The sequence below is a fragment of the Rhea pennata genome, chromosome 9, assembly GCF_028389875.1.
Source record: "Rhea pennata isolate bPtePen1 chromosome 9, bPtePen1.pri, whole genome shotgun sequence".
Taxonomy (NCBI): domain Eukaryota; kingdom Metazoa; phylum Chordata; class Aves; order Rheiformes; family Rheidae; genus Rhea; species Rhea pennata.
The window spans coordinates 29,565,655-29,585,115 of record NC_084671.1 but is presented as its reverse complement, the minus strand read 5'-3'; the positions used below and the strand labels follow the sequence as shown (position 1 = coordinate 29,585,115).

Here is a 19,461-nt window from a genome sequence, read left to right as displayed (position 1 = left end):
TACAGCTATGGCCTCTGTGGATCTTATCATTGGCTCAGTTTGCTCAAGCAAACACTAACCATCATATGCCCAACCTTGAGCTATGATATTAATTAGCAGGACAATTTTCTTCTAACATAAAGCAACACTTGGTTTTGCAGCCATAGATAAGTGACACCTGTGTAGGAATAAGAAAGGTCCTGTATTTGGAGGGACACTGCATTTTAGTCTGGCAATGCAAAGGGGCAGCCTGGGAGACTGAGGGCTCCGCACCAGCTGCACAGAATCCTGCCTTGTGTGATATTAATGAGAAAGGATTTTCTTTAACAAGGTGTAGCTTTCTAAACTATGAGAAAAACAAAAGCTGCAGTAGTTCATCTGCACAAAACAGCCATATCCAATTGCTTTTATTGCAAGACCAGAGTCTCCTAAAAAGCTGTGGTTTCTAACGAGCCTACAGGGGCAAAGCTAAGAGGCATGCAGTTGCCCAGATGCTCTAAGTTACAGGTGCTATATTCTAAAGATGAGGTGAAACAAAAGGCAAATCCTTATATTTCACATTGTCCTAAGGTGCAACCTGTCTCATGGTGCCTACAAGCTCTGTAGAGGATGCAATCTGCAGTATCTGAGGAGAACTGAAAGTTATCTGTTACTACTATGCTTAGGTAAGAATTCACAAATGATCTATGACTGAATCAATGGCACTCCATCCATTTTTCCGAAATTCCTTGTTAGTTAATATCCTATTCAAAATAACTTGAGGTGGAATGGAAATTTGTGATAAAGAAGATGTCAGGACAACATATTAAGTCTGAGAATAGTTATGCAGAGATGGAAGCAATCCTTCTTGTCTTCATGCCAACTCCACCCCAATGACAATAAATAACCTGTACATTTAATACATAGGTCAATGTGAGGGACCAAGCTTTCACATTAGGTGTAATAGAAAAACATTCTTTACTCTGCCAAGTGTCTTTACAAATATATATTTATATATTTAAGCCCATTTCAGGCCAAAAAAGCCCATAAAAACAACCAGTACCTTTTCGAAAAGAGAAACTGCAATCCAGAAATCTGAGGTGAAAGACTCCTGCGTAAGGCTGCTTTGGCGCTTCTCTGAAGGCCTCTGTTTAGCACATAGAACCATCTTAAATCACATCAGCCTTTTGTCTACAAGGAGAGGCGCTATTTTTCCCCACCTTTACCACTCTCTGTATGAGGTAAACTGGAATCACTTTTACATAATCACTTACTGCTTTAAAAAGAGGATATTGCGTCTTGAAGACCAGCTTTTCCAAAAACTGTTCATGAAAGAGTTTTTTTAAAAAAAAAAAAAAAAAAAAAAAGATGTTTGTGGATCCAACCACAATGTGCTGTTGTCTCAAAATAGAAAAAAATTGATACTAAAAAGCTATTCCAGATACATACAAGAACAAACACTAGAGCTGGTCATAAAGATTCATTTCTAAAATTTTTTACAAAGCAGGGAAAGTTTTCTGCAGTACGTTTTTTTGCATTAATCTCCCCTATCCTCATTTTCCTACCAGCTCCATATACCCTTAAAAAAAAGTGTCTGCTGTAACAGTGCAAAGTCCATCCAAATCTTGTGTTCAGATTCACTATCACTACACTTGAAAAAAAACAAAAACAAAAACGAAAAACAAACAAACAAACAAAAAACCCTGCTGGCATCTTGATTTAACTTAGCAAAAGTGATATCTAGAAAATATTCAACATCAAGAGGTCTTACAAAAAAATTCAGACTACTAAAGCACTCTAAGGCACAATGTTTTGGAAGAAGTGCTTTCTCCCTTTGGTGTTGCTTTATACACATCACGTGTGTGAGTCCAAGTGATGCATGGAGCTGGAAACGTATGCCTTCTCTTCTCCCAATTACTGAATTCAATCTTCTCTGGAGTTTCAGACGTAGGCTCCCAACGCTGCATGAAATTCAGTTAGACATTGCACCAGCTGCTGAAACTTGGGTCTTTCTTCAGGATCTAGGGCCCAACAGCAGGCCATCACAGCAAATCTGCAGCACAAAGGTAAGTGGAAGACATAAAGAGCATACACCAGGCAACTAAAGCCCCAAACTTGAAAGTGAAAAACATTTGCCACTAGAAAACTTGCTGACCAAAGACAGAGAAAGAAGGAAAGAGAGAAGGAACTCTCTTCTGATATGCTATCCTGAACAACTCTTTCAGAAGACAGAGAGCTGGAATGATCAATAAATGTGCTACGACTGGAGATGCTGATTTGATTTAGTACACAATATGTCAAAAATAATCTAGGAGGAAACAATACATAATTCAACAGAAACGGAAGCATTTTCAAAGTATAGTTTAAAGCGCTTCTGTGGTAGGTTTAAAGAAAGGACAATTGGAAGAACATGTGAGGCAGAAGGTAGTGCCTGTGTTCTTGCATTGTCCTGTATCTCTTAAGATTCTGAAGATTCATTCTCAAGTGTTGCTATCTGAATTCCAATTCACACAATATTTCTTCCTTTATTCTTCCCAAGACAACTGAAATTACTTCTACCTATAAAGTTAATGGCTTCTTCTCTGTAGTTCCACAAAAAATAAACTGGATTAAAAAAAACAAATAAAAACAAACAAACAAACAAACAAAAACCCACCCTTGCCTCCTTCCTCCCATCCTGCTAATTATTCCCATCTCACCTCTGTTCCAGACTAAAAAGAAGAGCTAGGTGAGGATTATCTGAAATTTAGCAACACCAAAAAGACAATTTTAGCTTATACGATTTCCTTAATGAAGGTCACTGTGAAGCCACACAAATACTCATGATAGGGTCAGTGTAAAGGCAGAACAAATGGGCAGGGGGAACACAGACATAGCTCTTTCATTGATAATGTTGCCTTAGTAAGCTGGTTACAAAAATAGACACTTTCCCTCAGTAAGCAAGCACTTACAGTTCATCAGGGCAGTTGATTGGCTGAGCAATTCTGTATCCATCCTTTAGATAAGCAGCCATCTCAAAGGGATCAATATCGACATATGGAGTCTGTCCTAAAGTCATCAGCTCCCACAGAGTTACTCCAAAGGCCCACTAAAAAGAAATTGTGTGCATCACCATGTTAATAGCTCACACAAGACTGAGCTCCTTCAGACATTGCACAAAATTAGTCTTGAACACTCAAAACAGTTCTATATGCAGAGTAACAAAGTTTTACATAAATGCAGCATACATCCAACTTCAAATAAAAGAACTGTTAAGAAATGCAGAACATGTTTTAAGATGAATTAAAATAGGAAGCTTAGTGTACTAAGGTTTTAAGTGCTAAAAAATCATTTAGTGTATTTTACCAGTCTGACATTTCTAAACACTTAACAGAGCTAAGAAACACTAGCTTTTTTCAAAAAAAAAATTTTTTTAATATTGCATTATAATTCTTCAAAACACTATAAAAAAATCCTCAAGAAAGGTTCAAGAAATTCAAAAGTTCAGAGGAGCAGACTGTATCAAACTATCCTTTTTCTAAATCGAAGTTATATGTACTAATACACTCAGAAGTAGGACTCCCAAGAAAAACAAAGATTCAATCTAAGTAAATCTGAGAGCTGGATGAGCGCTCAACACATTGTTCAGCTGACATCCCTGCTAGAAGTTGAAAAAAGATGAAAAATAGAAGTATCACTTCAAGCACAAGCACTGTGCAAGTAAAATGATTTAACAGCTTCTATCAAGAGTCCAAACTGACACATCAGAAGATGCTGATAGTGTATGGTGATGATTCACAGCTTAAATTACAAGTGCTGCGACCATCATGGTATACTAAAAATTGGCAGTACTGCCTTCTGTGCAAGCATTAGATTCATCAATATAAAAGGCTTTTTTGGGGAAGGGGTGGGAGGCAACTAAGGGATGTTGCCAGTGGGCACCAATGAGAAGCTCAGAGCTAAAGAACAGCAGTGGCACTAGTTAAGCCCCCTTCTGAACAGCCATCTGTTAGCAGTGTGGAAAGGCAGAGAAAAGATATCCTTTTTATTTTTGCCAGATAAATGAGACAGACAATATTGCACCTAGAATACCAAAATAAAAGACACTTCAAGCAAAGTTACTTTAAGAATATAGCTATTTTTAATTCCAGAAGCAACTGCACGTAAATGACAAAAATGAACGGAGCTTCATATACATGGTGGCAGGGGAGGAGGGGGATGCAGAGTAAAAATTCACCAGGAACCATGTTTTGTTTTTCCGTCCTTCAGCTAACTAACATAACTTGGCAGTGGAGGAACACATTAGAAGTCCTTCAAGTCAGCAAAACGACAGGAAAGAAATTCATCCAAAAAGCAAGCCTAAAACACATGCTAGATGCATTTTAGGGTGCATTAACATGGGATGCATTTTAGGATGCATTAACAGACAATAGCTAAAATATTTTTTACAGATTTCATCACTGACAAGTTACATGCAAATGACAATTAGATTTGTTCTGAATGAGCAGATAAAAATATATTCCTACATATTTACAAAGAGTCTCTAGCTAAACACAAAAATTACGTTTAGGGTAGATAATGCTTTCTATGCCCAGAGAAAGTGTTCATTTTTGCAAGTTATAAAACTCAAATAGCTATGTATAAAAATTAAGAGACATGATCTGCTTATTAGAAACTGAGCTGCGATTATCTCTATATAAAACAGAAATTTTGCATTCCAGCTGGGTTCCTTTGTCTGACAGTAACAAGTAAAGATAAAGAGCACAGAATCTACATTATCCTGAAACTTGCTTGCCTTTTCCTCAGATTCACTTATTAGACAGCCTTTAGCCTAGAAGGCACCTTCATCACTGTAATTTTTACTCCTGAGAATAACCCTCTAACTCCATCAATGCCAGGAAAGCCAGTAACCCCTGCTGATTATTTTCAGTTTGATAAAATGAGTCTTTGAAGACAAGCGAAACTTAACTCCCATAGAAGATGTCCAATGGAAGAATTTAGACCAGTGAGTACCACATCTAAGTGACGAGCAGTGATGGTACAAGGGTTTTTTCCATTGTATATTATATTTGAAGTTGAATGTTTAGCATTTCCTCTAAGATACACAATTTTGTCTTAAAATTGTCTGGAACGTATGGTTAATCACATGAGACTGAGGTGCATTCATCCTACTAAAATTCTACATTTCACTGACAGTGTTACATGTTTATTTGGACTTATTTCAAAATCCAGTGTTCACAAATAATGAATACTTTAATATTCCAAGTTAAAAGAGATAAGAAGAAATCAATATACTAATTGATCTCATTTAGTATTATAAAACATACTTTTATAACTAACTTTTATTTCTTGTTCTGTCTTTAAGTTTGTTATGACAGAAACATCTTTTCCAGCAAGTGCAGAAGTATTCCTTGACAGAGCTGACACCTTTCTCTTTCACCTCCTTAACTTGCACACTGGTACAGAAACCACGACAATGAGGAAAAAAAACAAAAAACAAAAAACAGACAGCTTCATTCATGCAAGAGATGTACAAACACAACTAGAATTTTTCAGAAGTTCTCTAAACAATTACATTTTAAGAAGTTACAATCTCTAAACACAGGAACATTAAGGCAAACATCATTACAAAAGAGAATTCCCTCATAGCAGGAAAAGTTTAGATGGATAAGTGCTTCATCATTAATTAGTGCTCAAATTCCTACAGGTTTATCTTCAAGGACAACCTCCTAAAAGCACAGTTCATTCTAAGGAACAGGAAGTCCATCAAGCACGGTAGAAGGCTAGCATTGATATTTTGATTAAGCTCAGACACTAAAAAGTCAGGAAACAGAAGGTGGAAGCAGGAGATGGTTACTTGAGAGGAATATATTGATACTGCCTAATTGTATAGGGATGGAGATCAGAAAATTAAAGCTCAGAAGAGTTAAAACTATCAAGCAATGTGAAGGGCTTCTTTAAGTTCATCATCAAGGCTTAAGGTTCAATAGGGCAGTGGAGATAATAAACAAGGACATGAAAAAGGCTGAGGTATCCAATGCCTTCCTGGTCTCCGTTTCTCCTGAGAAAGTTTGCCCTTTGGCTTGTGAGGTCCCTGACTTACTAGCGGAGTGTGAGAGACTGAGACTGCACCCACAGTAGAGAACAGAGTTAGGGTGTGCTTAAGCCAACTGGACATGCACAAGTCTATTTGAACAGACCAGATGCATGCAAGGGTACTGAGGGAGCAAGCCAAAGTCATTGCAGTGTTGCTCTCTATCATCTTTGAAAGGTCACAGCAACTGGAAGATGCTCCTGACAACTGGAAAAAAGCACCCTGTTCAAGACAGAGGATTCAGGGAACTACAGGCCAGGTAGTCTAATGTCAGCTACTGAGTATGTTATGGAGCAAATTATCCTGCAAGCCATTTCCATGCACACAAACCAAAAGGTGACTAGGAACAGCCAACATGGACTTTATCCAGTGCAAATCATGCCTGACTATCTTCTACAATGAGATGGTCTCAGTGGATACCAGAAGGGGAATGGATGTTCAGCTTGACTTTAGCAAGGCCTTTGACATAATCTTCCACAGCATTCTTATTGCCAGGCTGGTGAGATGATGAAGTAAAGCGGGTAGAAAATTGCCTGGACTGCTGGACTCAAATTGGTGTAATCAGTAATAGTGAGGCTGTGGAGTCTCCTTCTCTGGAGATATTCAAAGCCCACCTGGATGCAACCCTGTCTAACTCGCTCTAGGTGACCCTGCTTGAGCAGGGGGTTTGGACTAGATGATCTCCAGATGTCCCTTCCTACATTACTGATTCTATGATTCTAACAGAGGCAGCGAACAGATGCAGCAGTTGCGTAGGAGGAGCGCAAGTAGGTGCAAGAGGACATCTTTCTTTTTTTTCCAGTCCTAGTAGTGTCCAATTTCACAAACACGGTTATAACTCACTGCAAAGCACATTTGCCTGTAGGTGTTGGAATTGCTACATCAGCTGCAGTGTCAGAAGCTTCAACCCAGACAAGCCTTTGACAACAGATGCTGCCCTGCAGGTCTCAAGCTGCAGGGAGTGCTTGGAGCCTCTCCAGAAAGCCTGGACTGATAGTCAGCCTTCCTGCAAGAGATGTGCTGCTGTTGATGGTTTGTGTCGTCAAGTCAAGGAGTCGCGGGATGAACTCAGCAGACTGCAAAGCATCCGAGAAAGCGAGCAGGAGATAGAGTGTTCTTGGAGACTGTAGTGCTCTGGGAGCCCCCAATACCCTGCAGCAGGGGAGCTGCTGGGAGTGCAGAGTGAAATAGTACAGTACAGCACTGTAGAAGAAGGCTGGAAACTAGCTGCTTCTCATAGAAGAAGAAAGGCCCCTACTCCTCCTGTAAACTTGGACTTACAGTTGAAGAACAGATTTAACACCTCCTAGGATGAGGAGGACCTGGACCTGACTTCAAGGGGAGCAACTGGGCTGTTAAACCACATGCCTTGCATGAACACTCAGAAGAGGCAACGAGTGGTTGTTGTGGGTGACTCCACGCTATGGTGGACAGAGGCACCTATATGCGACCTGACCCCTCCTCCAGACAGGTTTGCTGCCTGATGGGGGTGCAGGTACAAGATGTCACTGAAAGGCTACCCAGGCTTGTCCACTCATCAGACCACTACCTTCTGCTGCTCTTTCACATGGGTGCTAATGATATGGAGAGCAAGCTGGAAACAATCAAACAAGACTTCAGGGCTTTGGGCATGGTGGTCAAGGGTCTGGGAGTCCAGGTGGTCTTCTCCTTGGTCCTGCCAATTAGGGGGAGGGATGGGAGGAGGAGGAGGAGACAAATTTTCCAAATGAATACCTGGCTGAGCTGCTGGTGTTGGCAACAGGGTTTTGGTTTCTATGATCATGGGACATTGTCTGAAGATCAGCAACTGGTGGGGAGAGATGGATTCACCTCACCAATTGGGGTACATGTGGCCAGCCTGGTAAAGAGGGCTTTAAACTAGGCAGGAAGAGGGAAGGGAAGAGTCACAGAGAGAGGGTAGTCAATAAAACACAACTTCGGTTGGGGGGCCCCCAATGGGTGCATGCAGCTGGGGATGTGCATGTGGGACATGGCTGTGGGGGACCCCCTTGCATCCTTCCTGCAAAACCTGCGTGTATGACTACCTCTCCAAAATGCCTCTACACCAATGCACACAGCATGGGGAATAAACAGGAGGAACTGGAGATCTGTGTGCAGTTGCAGGGCCACGATCTCATTGCAATTATGGAGACATGGTGAGATAGCTCGCATGACTGGAATGCTGTCGTGGATGGCTATGTGTTTTTTAGGAAAGACAGGCCAGGAAGGCGAGGTGGTAGAGTTGTTCTTTATGTGAGAGAGCAACTAGGATGCATCGGGCTCTGCCTAGGGGTGGAGGAGGAGACAATCGAGAGCTTATGGGTGAAGATCAAAGGGCAGGCTAATGTGGAGGACACTGCTGTGAGTGTCTACTATAGGTAGAGGCTTCACTGCTAAAGGCAGCCCCCATGAATCCCAGAGCCTGGAGACGAGGAAAGAAAGATTTTGCTTTGGTTGAGGAGGATAGGATTAGCGATATTCTGGGCAAGCCTGACATCCACAAATCCATGGGCCTTGATGGGATACACCCACGAGTATGGAGGGAGCTGGTGGATGTTATTGCAAGACCACTCTCCACCATCTTTGAAAGGTCCTGGAGAACTGGAGAGGTGCCTGAGGACTGGAAGAAAGCCAGCGTCACTCCAGTCTTCCAAAAGGGCAAGAAGGAGGACTCAGGCAACTCTAGGCCGGACAGCCTCACCTCCATCCCTGCAAACGTGATGGAACAGCTCATCCTGGATGTCATCCTGGATGACATATGGAGGAAAAGAAGGTAATCAGGAGTAGTCAGCATGGGTTCACCAAGGGGAACTCCTGCTTAACCAATCTGATAGCCTTCTACAATGGAATGACTGGCTGCGTAGAAGAGGGGAGAGCAGTGGACATTGGGTAGCTTGGCTTCGGCAAGGCTTTTGACACTCTTTCCCCCAACTTCCTCCTAGATAAGCTCAGGAAGTGTGGGTTAGACGAGTGGACAGTGAGGTGGATTGAGACCTGGCTGAAAGGCAGAGCTCCGAGGGTTGTCATCAGTAACACAGGGTCTAGTTGGAGGCCTGTGGCTAGTGGCGTCCCCCAGGGCTCAGTACTGGGTCCCATCCTGTTCAACTTCTTCATCAATGACCTGGACAAAGGGACAGAGTGCCTCCTCAGCAAGTTTGCTGATGATACCAAGCTGGGAGGAGTGGCTGAAACACCTGAGGGCTGTGCTGCCATTCAGAGAGACCTGGAGAGGCTGGAGAGCTGGGTGGAGAGGAGTCTCCTGAGGTTCCACAAGGGCAAGTGCAGAGTCCTGCATCTAGGGAGAAATAACCCCAGGCACCAGTACAAGCTGGGGGCTGACCTGCTGAAGAGCAGCTCTGCAGAGAAAGACCTGGGAATGCTGGTGGATGACAAGTTGACTATGAGCCAGCAATGTGCCCTTGTGGCCAGGAAGGCCAATGGTCTCCTGGGCTGCATTCGGAAGAGTGTTGCCAGCAGGTCGAGGGAGGTGATCCTGCCCCTCTACTCAGCCCTGATGAGGCCTCATCTCGAGTACTGTGTTCCGTTTTGGGCTCCCCAGTACAAAAGAGACATGGAGCTACTGGAGAGAGTCCAGCGTAGGGCTACAAAGATGACCAGAGGGCTGGAGCATCTGCCCTATGAGGAACAACTGCGAGAGCTGGGCCTCTTTAGCCTTGAGAAGAGAAGACAGAGGGGATCTTATCAATGTCTATAAGTACTTGAAGGGAGGGTGTCAAGGGGATGGGGACAAACTCTTTTCAGTTGCCCCGTGTGACAGCACAAGAGGCAACGGGCAAAAACTGACCTACAGGAAGTTCCCCCTGAACAGGAGGAAGAATTTATTTCACTGTAATAGTGACAGAGCACTGCAAGAGGTTGCCCAGAGAGGTTGTGGAGTCTCCTTCTCTGGAGATATTCAAAGCCCACCTGGATGCAACCCTAACATGCTCTAGATGACCCTGCTTGAGCAGCGGGTTTGGACTAGCTGATCTCCAGCAGTCCCTTCCAACCTTACTGATACTATGATTCTATGAACTAGAAGCCAGTTACTAGTGGCATTGCTCTAGAATACTTCTTAGCATCTTTATTAACAAGCTGAAAAAATGCATTCTCAGGAATTTTGTGGACGATACCAAACTGGGCAGAGTGGTTGATAAGCTGGAGAATTGAGCTTCTAGAGAAGGACCTCAAGAAGCTGAGGAAATAGACTAACAGGAACCTTAAAATTCAATAAATGTAAATGCAAAGTCCTGCATCTGGGATGGAATAATGCCAGGGATTATTATTGGCAGGACAGAGATGACTGGTCAGAAAGCAGCTTTGCAGAAAATGACCTGGGGGTCCTGGGGGACAAGTTGAGCATGCATCAGTAGTGTTCCCTTGTAGCAAACAAACAAACAAAAAAACCAAACACTCCCCACTCCAAAAAAGAAAAAAAAAACCCACTGTGAGATCACATCTGTAATACTGTGTCAGGCTTGGGGCTGCCTAGTACAGGATTAACACCGACAATTTCATTTGTTTATTCCAAATTCAAAGCCATTCTCCTATGTGAGATTGGAGGAAATGTTCAAGAACCATTCATTCAAGCAGGAAGTGTTTGAGAACTAGCATCTGCTTGACATTTAAGCAATCTACCACAAGAATGGCAGCAAGTGTTGGAAGCAGGTATACAGCTGCTTTTCTATATGTCATTATTTATTCAATGTCACTACACTCAAATTGCTGGAAAAAAGTTTTAAGAGGAAAAAAGTCAACAAAATACCTTTACAAAAAGAGAACAATAATAAGAAAAACTTACCACATCACTAGCACTGGAAAATTCATTGTTAACCAGACTTTCAAGAGCCATCCATCGAACTGGCCTGTTTTCATTATCTCCCAGGCAATGGTAATCCATAGGAAATAGGTCTCGTGATAGCGCATTGTCTGTAATCTTAACCTGAAGTGCATCATCAATGCTAATTTAAAAGAACAGGAAATATTTAGCAAACTTGGCATTACAGTTTTTGAGAAAATTTTTATGCTCCACCTTAAGTTTTATACTCAGGACATTATTGGGGAACACTGATCACAATACTAACATTTCAGAGTGTTAGAATTCTTCTAGATTAAGATACGCGTATTCTGTGGTTACTGAATATTATCTAAGAAGTTATTTATTCTGTGTTAACATAGAATAAAAGTCAGAAGTCTTAGATTAAATAAAATTAAACATTTATAAGCGCAGAAAAGTACAGTTAAAGCAAACAAACAACTCCCTTAAGTCATTCATGTTCCCTTGGAGACCTCCTTTCTGATCCATTAAACAAATATTTACCTATAACACTCCTGTAGCAATGATGATCTAAAGATCTAGTGATATTTTATTAAAGCAACTTGTACCATTTGTGGCCTGAAAGTTTGTCTTTAATCAAACAACATCAACATCATTAGCTCTAATAAGATACAATTCGTTCACATAAATACTGCCTCAACAAAAGGAATTCATCTTGATTGTTGTCATATGCAGGATACTAGTTAAGTGAAACTGATTTTCAATTGACAAAAGATATTTCAAAAAACACACAAAAGCCCTTAGCAGGCATTTACAGATTAAACTTGCCAACTTTTTTTTTTTTTTTTTTTTTAATTCCTCTGGAATGTTAATCTATGCACTTTTAAATAAATAAAACAACTGACAAAATTCAACATTCCCAAATGTCTGACTCCAGAATATAGTTAAGATGCTGGCTTTAACATCTTGTGAAAATAATATACAACTGATTTTTTTTAAAAGATGACAAAGTCAAAAGACAGCAAACAATGTTAAGTATTTTGTTATTGTGGTGAAAAAATTAAATAGAAATTCTTGATTTGTGTTTTCTGCTTTGTAGATCACCTTATTCAATTGATTTGTACTCACTTTCAATTCTGTCCATTGCCCTCAAAATTTATAGATCAGGAGATTTCCTTATCTAGTCACTCTTAAGATAAACAAATGAAATTCAGAGATGTTCCTAAAGGTCTATAAACAAATATGATACAAAGGATTACTTTCCATTCTAGCTGTGCCTGACCATACTGAAGGCATTTTAAGAGTGGAAGTATTTTCCCCTTAACAAACCTGCAAAGCCTATTGCAATCCTGGATGCCTACATGAAGCTGGCACACAAATACATAGGCCTGATACACTTCATACCAACTCCTCTCAGCCTGTCACTTCACAAAGGTATTGCCAAGAACACACCTGGGAAACAAAGGGGTACATGAACAAAGTACTTCAAAGAACCCTGGCGACCAGTAACCTATTAAAAATCTACAGCTAGCCCAAGAACTCTTGAAAGGGTGCACTAATCAGTAGATACTTAACTTATGTCTGAATTTCCTTTGGAGAAGAAAGTGCCAGGTACATTATGAATCATGATTTTTGTTGTTAGCACTCAGGATCACACGCACAACAGCTCAAAAAGAAGCTAAACTTTGAAGCCCAGAAAGGTAGAGTCAAGCTGTCCGAAGTTCTGACTTGTTGTATGTAAAGAGCATGAGGTAATTAATTCACTGTACTCAAATAACAGCTTGCACATAAGCAGTGCTCCAAGGAAACAACTATGATCTTTATCTGCTATGGTATCACTCCTTTTCCAACATATTAAGTAGAAAGAAAGCAAATAGGAATTAAGAAAAGAGTACCCTAAGGAATGCTATCAGGTTCAGCCTCCTTAAGCAATCCCAAAGCTAGGAAAGATTCTGCTATGCTGGCTCAGACGTACATGTTCAAAAGCGTGAAAGATGGCTTCAGTGTGGATTTCACTGCTCCCTCTGTCTCAATGTTTACTACATCAACAGTATTCAATATCAGTGGTGCACATGATTGGTGCCGTAGTTAAACGAATATCAGGGCAAGTGTGAACACATAAGTGTTTTATAGCCCTTTCTCTTACCCACTTTGGATGCAAGGTCTTGCATTATTGGCTCTTATTGGGACACTTGAAGAACTGGGCTGAAGGTCGGACCTGAGAGAACTAAGTGATTTGTAAAGAGGCATGAGGGACTAAGAACTGTAGGAATAGTGATCCCCAAGACAGCTCTGAGGGGGCTAGGCAGAGAAGTTGGTCCAAGTTTCAGGAGCAGGATCTGTGCTGAGGTCAGGTAACTGACCTACAGTTTCCTCTTAACTGCTGAAACAGACATTCAGAGCTCTCTAACAGACACCACAAGCATGGTCCTAAGCAGATCATACACTAGAAGTGCACATTGGTAGACTGCAAGCAAAGTTGACAAAAAGTGCAGATAGAAACTGGCCTTTCATCAACTTCAAGGACTGTTAGAAAGCAATCAAAACAAGACCCTAAATTAAAAGGTGGTACAACATGCATCTTCAACAAAAATTATTAAACCACCTGGAGGGAAAAATGCCTTGAGGATCCAAGCAGCGTTTCAAAGGAAGCACTGAAAAAGACTATGGCAAACAAGAAAAAAAAATCAAGAAGGTGGTAAAAAACTGAAAGAGATAGAAATCAAAGGGCAGCAATGAAGCCTGGAAATCAGTCACTCTTCTTACCTAGACTACTGAGAAAACTGAAGATAAGGGAGCATGCTTCACTTGTTACACCTGTGCAGCAGGCTTTCTGCCTGATGACCGTACCCCATTTAACACTTACACACAGTTTCTAGCAGCCAGGTCTTTATGAATAACTTCCCGTCTGGCCAAATAACTCATTCCACAGGCGATCTGAATAGCCATATGTACAAGATCCTGCTGGGAAATTGCCTACAAGAACACAGAAGAACAGTCATGATAATACTGCAGGGGGAGGCTGAACATCTCCAACTTGCACCTTCCTCACTGCTAGACAGCTTTTTGTCTGATCAGTGGTCAACATGGGCAAAAAAAATTACCTTCTTATCACACTGTTTCCTGTTTCTCTGAAAACCAATACATTTTCAGCCAGAGCACAAACAGCAGGCTGTATTCACACTGATTACAGCTGAAAACTATTACCACAGGCTATGCTTCATCTGCTTTTACAATTGAAGCCATTCATCCGCGTGCATGTGCTATATATATATCTCAAACCCTTGTAGATATCTATACTGCACTTTTCAAATTCTACTGTGCTCCAGAAATTTCAATATGCAAGTGGACACTGTAGTTGCAAGTCTGGGAGTAAAATAAGCCAAACACTGAATTAGAACAATAATATGCAGTTTTTTTGTTCATAAATTGTTAAGGAACAGATTTTATTTCAGAAGACCAAGAAATTTGCTTTGCATGTTTGTAGAAAGGTTCCATCTTGAAATAAATTAAGACATGAAATATCTCATTTTTTTGATAGTTAAAGTAGTACAGTCACAGCTTATTATTAAAAAGCAACCAGGGTAATAATATTTTATGACTGACATGGTTTTTTTTATAGATTTTTCTTTGGAAATTGGTAGCAACTTCTGTTTCACTGAACACAGATAACAAACACCTTTACTGTCTAAATTCTTGGAAAAGAGTGCATTGCATAGAAATTTATACCTCAGATTAAGCAACAGAAGAGGTAATCAAAGCTGAAAGAATCTAGCAGCTTATCACAATTTATTGGCTCTCTAGATTAACAAGGAGGTAGGTAGGCACTGGTAGCTGGAAATCTGGTACCTCACAGGGACAAATGCTGACCTCAGCAAGCCAGATTTCATTTTGTGCTTGATTTAGCCTAAAGACAAAAGCCAAATCAAGAAGAAGCCGAAGAAAAGTAAAGATAAGGCAATCATAAGAGGGCTAGTTATACTGTACAGACACATCCACATGTAAATATTGTTATTCAGATTTCCTCTTTTTATATTGACTTTACATTTATGGTTTTCATTGCATTTTTAGAAGAATATTGTCATTAATGTTTTTCCTTTCTCACTTGATGAAACAGATGCAGTAGCTTTAATTGAAAACACAGTGAACAGTTACAAACGCTACAGAGCAACCCAGTAGGAAAACCTGCAGAGATCGCTCTCTTTAGTCTTTAAACCTAAATAAATTCAACTATTTTGCATCAGCAATACCTTAGAAATTTTATTAATAAAAGTGCCTTATGTTTAATATAAAACAACTTAATTAAAAACAGCAGTACACTAAGGGACACTACATTAATGACACAGAAATCAAAGTAAATTTAAATTTGTCCATACATAATTCTACTCTATGTATTGTAGCTTAAAGCCATGATAACATTTTTTCCTCTATTTTTAAAATTATATTGATGTATCAGCTACTACCCTGATCAGAGTTTAAATAAGCCTCATGGCCTCTCAATAGCCATCATATATGCAGCCAAGAGCATGTATGAATCAAGGTAAATACTTGCTAGGAAACCTGCTTAGCAATTGTTTCATTGTTAAGATAGGAAAGGCGAACATTACAGCTATTTCTTTTAAGGTGTATACATAAAAGAAACCAAGTCTTCAAAATTAAACCTGAGTGGTCAGGAAGTTAAATTTCTTGAATTTACCTGAGGATTGTTGGCCTCCACCAACTTGCATTGTCGCAAGAAAAGTTTAAGGTTCCCCCAATTCATGTATGGCAGCAGCACCATTGGTTTCTCTCCCTCTTCTATACAGACATGAGTAATAGGTAGCAGATTCCTGGAAGACACAGATTCCTAATTTTAAAAAGTTTAAATTTGACAATAATCTTCTTGATCCCTAAACAAACTAACTAAAAACGATTTAATACTGAAGAGAAAGCATTTATCCTCCATTAAGAGATGCAGAACACCAGGCCTCCAAATAACTGAAGATTTTAATATGTATATACATATATGAAAACCCCCGGACATTTGAATCTTTTTCCATTAGGAAGAAACCCTAAAATGTTTTCACTTGGTCTGAAAGAGATGGAATAAAATTCTATGAATAATGTACCTCTTTAAATGCAACTGTAAATATAAAATACCTTGTTCCATTACATAGTGGCCTTGAAGAAAAACGGCAAAACAACAAAAAATGCTTAATTTTGTTCCAATGAAAATTCCAGTATAAAAATACTTAGTTTTGAATCAGCTTAATATTCAATTGCACCTTCAATGCAAAAGTATCTCATAGGAGTTTTAATACAGATGTTTCATTCCTCTTCATGGGCCAGGTAATTCCCATACTGCGTTGCTTACAAACGTCTTCCAATAGTATCAAACATAAATTTACATGAACTTCTACCAAACTATAAATAGTTTCAAATTTCTCCCAAAATATTTTATTTAAAGAAACTATCTTCTTTCGAAAGCATATTAGCAAGTTTTCAGTGAGTTCCAGTGATTTTAAAACAGAACGCTAAGATTCCACGTTCTCATAAAAGAACAATCCTATCTTTTCGACAAGGTCTTAAGTACAATAATTCTTAGAAGAAACGACTTCTACATCCTGTGTAGAACTCATTACTTCTCTTTGAGCTATTTTCATCTCCTTCACATTATCAGTAAAAAGAAGATTAATTACCAGCCCAGGGACTTGAAGAGCAGTATAGGTTTCTTCTTACCTACATCCTTGACAATAATTAAAATCTTTAAGGTCATTTTCAACTCTTAGTTCAAGCTGCAAAAATGCCTTTAACTCAAACAGTTTGAGATGCTGATTTAAAAACTTAAAGGCATCACCCTCAAAATCACGCCAAGTAACTCTTCAGGAATAAATGCCATCAGAGATGTTATGATACCATATAAAGACAGTCCATCTGTGTAGAATCCTAGAAAGTTTTTCCTTGTTTTTGTATAGGGCAGTATCTACTCATAGCACTCTTCTGTGCAATGCAAGACAGACTGGCGAACTGGGTAAATGGATAGTCAGCCTGCTATACACTTACACTGCATCTCATCAGTATGCATCCATTACATTTCACAACTAGCTGGCACCAAAACCAATGTAAGCTAACACGCGCCAGTAGTACCTTATTCTTTTCTTGTGTTTACTCTTAATTCTCAGTTATTACAGAATATCTACCCATAAGGCCCAGTTGGAATTGAGTCTTGCAAGGGATGTCAAGGACAATAGGAAGGGATTCTTCAAATACATCAGCAGCAAAAGGAGGACTACGGAAAATGTGGGCCCTGCTACTGAACGGGACAGGGGCCCTGAAGACAAGGGATACAGAGAAGGCAGAATTACTGAATGCCTTTTTTGCTTCAGGCTTCACTGCTAAGGGCAGCCCTCAAGAATCCCAGAGCCTGGACGCGAGGGAGAAAGTCCAGAGAAGGGAAGATTTCCATTGGTTGAGGAGGATAGGATTAGAGATCTTCTGGGCAAGCCTGACATCCACAAATCCATGGGCCTTGATGGGATACACCCACGGGTACTGAGGGAGCTGGAAGATGTTGTTGCTAGGCTGCTCTCCATCATCTTTGAAAGGTCCTGGAGAACTGGAGAGGTGCCTGAGGACTGGAAGAAAGCCAGCATCACTCCAGTCTTCCAAAAGGGCAAGAAGGAGGACTCAGGCAACTCTAGGCCAAACAACCTCGGCTTCATCCCTGCAAACGTGATGGAACAGCTCATCCTGGATGTCATCCTGGATGACATATGGAGGAAAAGAAGGTGATCAGGAGTAGTCAGCATGGGTTCACCAAGGGGAAAGCCTGCTTAACCAATCTGATAGCCTTCTCTGACGGAACGACTGGCTGCGTAGAAGAGGGGAGAGCAGTGGACATTGGGTAGCTTGGCTTCGGCAAGGCTTTTGACACTCTTTCCCCCAACTTCCTCCTAGATAAGCTCAGGAAGTGTGGGTTAGACGAGTGGACAGTGAGGTGGATTGAGACCTGGCTGAAAGGCAGAGCTCCGAGGGTTGTCATCAGTAACACAGGGTCTAGTTGGAGGCCTGTGGCTAGTGGCGTCCCCCAGGGCTCAGTACTGGGTCCCATCCTGTTCAACTTCTTCATCAATGACCTGGACAAAGGGACAGAGTGCCTCCTCAGCAAGTTTGCTGATGATACCAAGCTGGGAGGAGTGGCTGAAACACCTGAGGGCTGTGCTGCCATTCAGAGAGACCTGGAGAGGCTGGAGAGCTGGGTGGAGAGGAGTCTCCTGAGGTTCCACAAGGGCAAGTGCAGAGTCCTGCATCTAGGGAGAAATAACCCCAGGCACCAGTACAAGCTGGGGGCTGACCTGCTGAAGAGCAGCTCTGCAGAGAAAGACCTGGGAATGCTGGTGGATGACAAGTTGACTATGAGCCAGCAATGTGCCCTTGTGGCCAGGAAGGCCAATGGTCTCCTGGGCTGCATTCGGAAGAGTGTTGCCAGCAGGTCGAGGGAGGTGATCCTGCCCCTCTGCTCAGCCCTACTGAGGCCTCATCTCGAGTACTGTGTCCTGTTCTGGGCTCCCCAGGATAAGAGAGACATGGAGCTACTGGAGAGAGTCCAGCGTAGGGCTACAAAGATGATCAGAGGATGGGAGCAACTGCCCTATGAGGAACAGCTGCGAGAGCTAGGCCTGGTTAGCCTGGAAAAGAGAAGACTGAGGGGGGGATCTTATCAATGTCTATAAGTACTTAAAGGGAGGGTCAAGGGGATGGGGACAAACTCTTTTCAGTTGCCCCGTGTGACAGGACAAGAAGCAATGGGCAGAAATTGAACCACAGGAAGTTCCGCCTGAACATGAGGGTGAACTTCTTCACTGTGAGAGTGACGGAGCACAGGAAGAGGTTGCCCAGAGAGGTTGTGGAATCTCCTTCTGTGGAGATATTCAAGGCCCGCCTGGATGCAACTGTGTCTAATATGCTCTAGATGATCTCCAGAAGTCCCTTCCAACCTTACTGATTCTATGATTCTATGATTCTACTGCTCACTGCTAGCCTGAAAGACCAAACTAGACTTTCCCCATTTCTCCACATACTGATACCTGTCAATTTTACTAATTGTGCAGCACTTAAAAAAAAGAAAAAGAAAAAAAAGAAGAAAAAAAGTACTCTTGCAAAAGGAAGCGTATCTAGGATTTTTACAGTGTGTTTTACAGTGTCAAGAAAAGGGCATTTAAAAATTTCAGTTATTTATGGCTTATGATAAAAAAAAGTCAATCGCGTAATTTTTTTCTGAATTCTGAAAGATCATTTTCCCCTTTCTAGAAGCTTTAAATACAAGCATTTGCAGCTCACAAAGATACAGTTTTTCATATACCACTGCTTATTGCTTACCTGTGATGAAGTCCTCTGAGTTTACAGCTTTCAGTCAGCATCATTGTCACCTGTACCTCTGAGGCTTGATCTAATAAAAAAATTAAAGGAACTGTAGATTTAACTCTGGAAACAAATCAACATATTAATTTAAATTTGGTCCAATTTGGTTTAGGTCATTTGAGCACAAACAGAACTTGTTTGCCTGCTTTTCTAAAATGAATTTAAAAAATCCAGATGGGTAAGCCAAGCTACGAGGCATATTTCTGTTTAAACACATGGGGCAAAAGGAAAGAAAACAAACCAAACAAAAATA

The 19,461-nt window shown here is 40.9% G+C and overlaps 1 protein-coding gene across 1 annotated transcript in view; it reads right to left on the bottom strand.

Annotated features, from left to right (window-relative positions):
• Positions 1-369: 369 nt before the first annotated feature.
• The window catches only part of RYK (receptor like tyrosine kinase), a 67,227-nt gene continuing 48,135 nt past the window's right edge, over positions 370-19,461 (bottom strand). Inside the window, exons 10-15 of the mRNA XM_062582413.1 lie at positions 19,167-19,236; positions 15,505-15,637; positions 13,675-13,784; positions 10,833-10,992; positions 2,910-3,046; positions 370-2,011 (exon numbers count right to left, since the gene is read on the bottom strand). Of these exons, the coding sequence (XP_062438397.1) occupies positions 1,900-2,011; positions 2,910-3,046; positions 10,833-10,992; positions 13,675-13,784; positions 15,505-15,637; positions 19,167-19,236 (722 nt within the window). The 3' untranslated portion in view covers positions 370-1,899. The remainder of the gene's footprint in view (positions 2,012-2,909; positions 3,047-10,832; positions 10,993-13,674; positions 13,785-15,504; positions 15,638-19,166; positions 19,237-19,461) is intronic.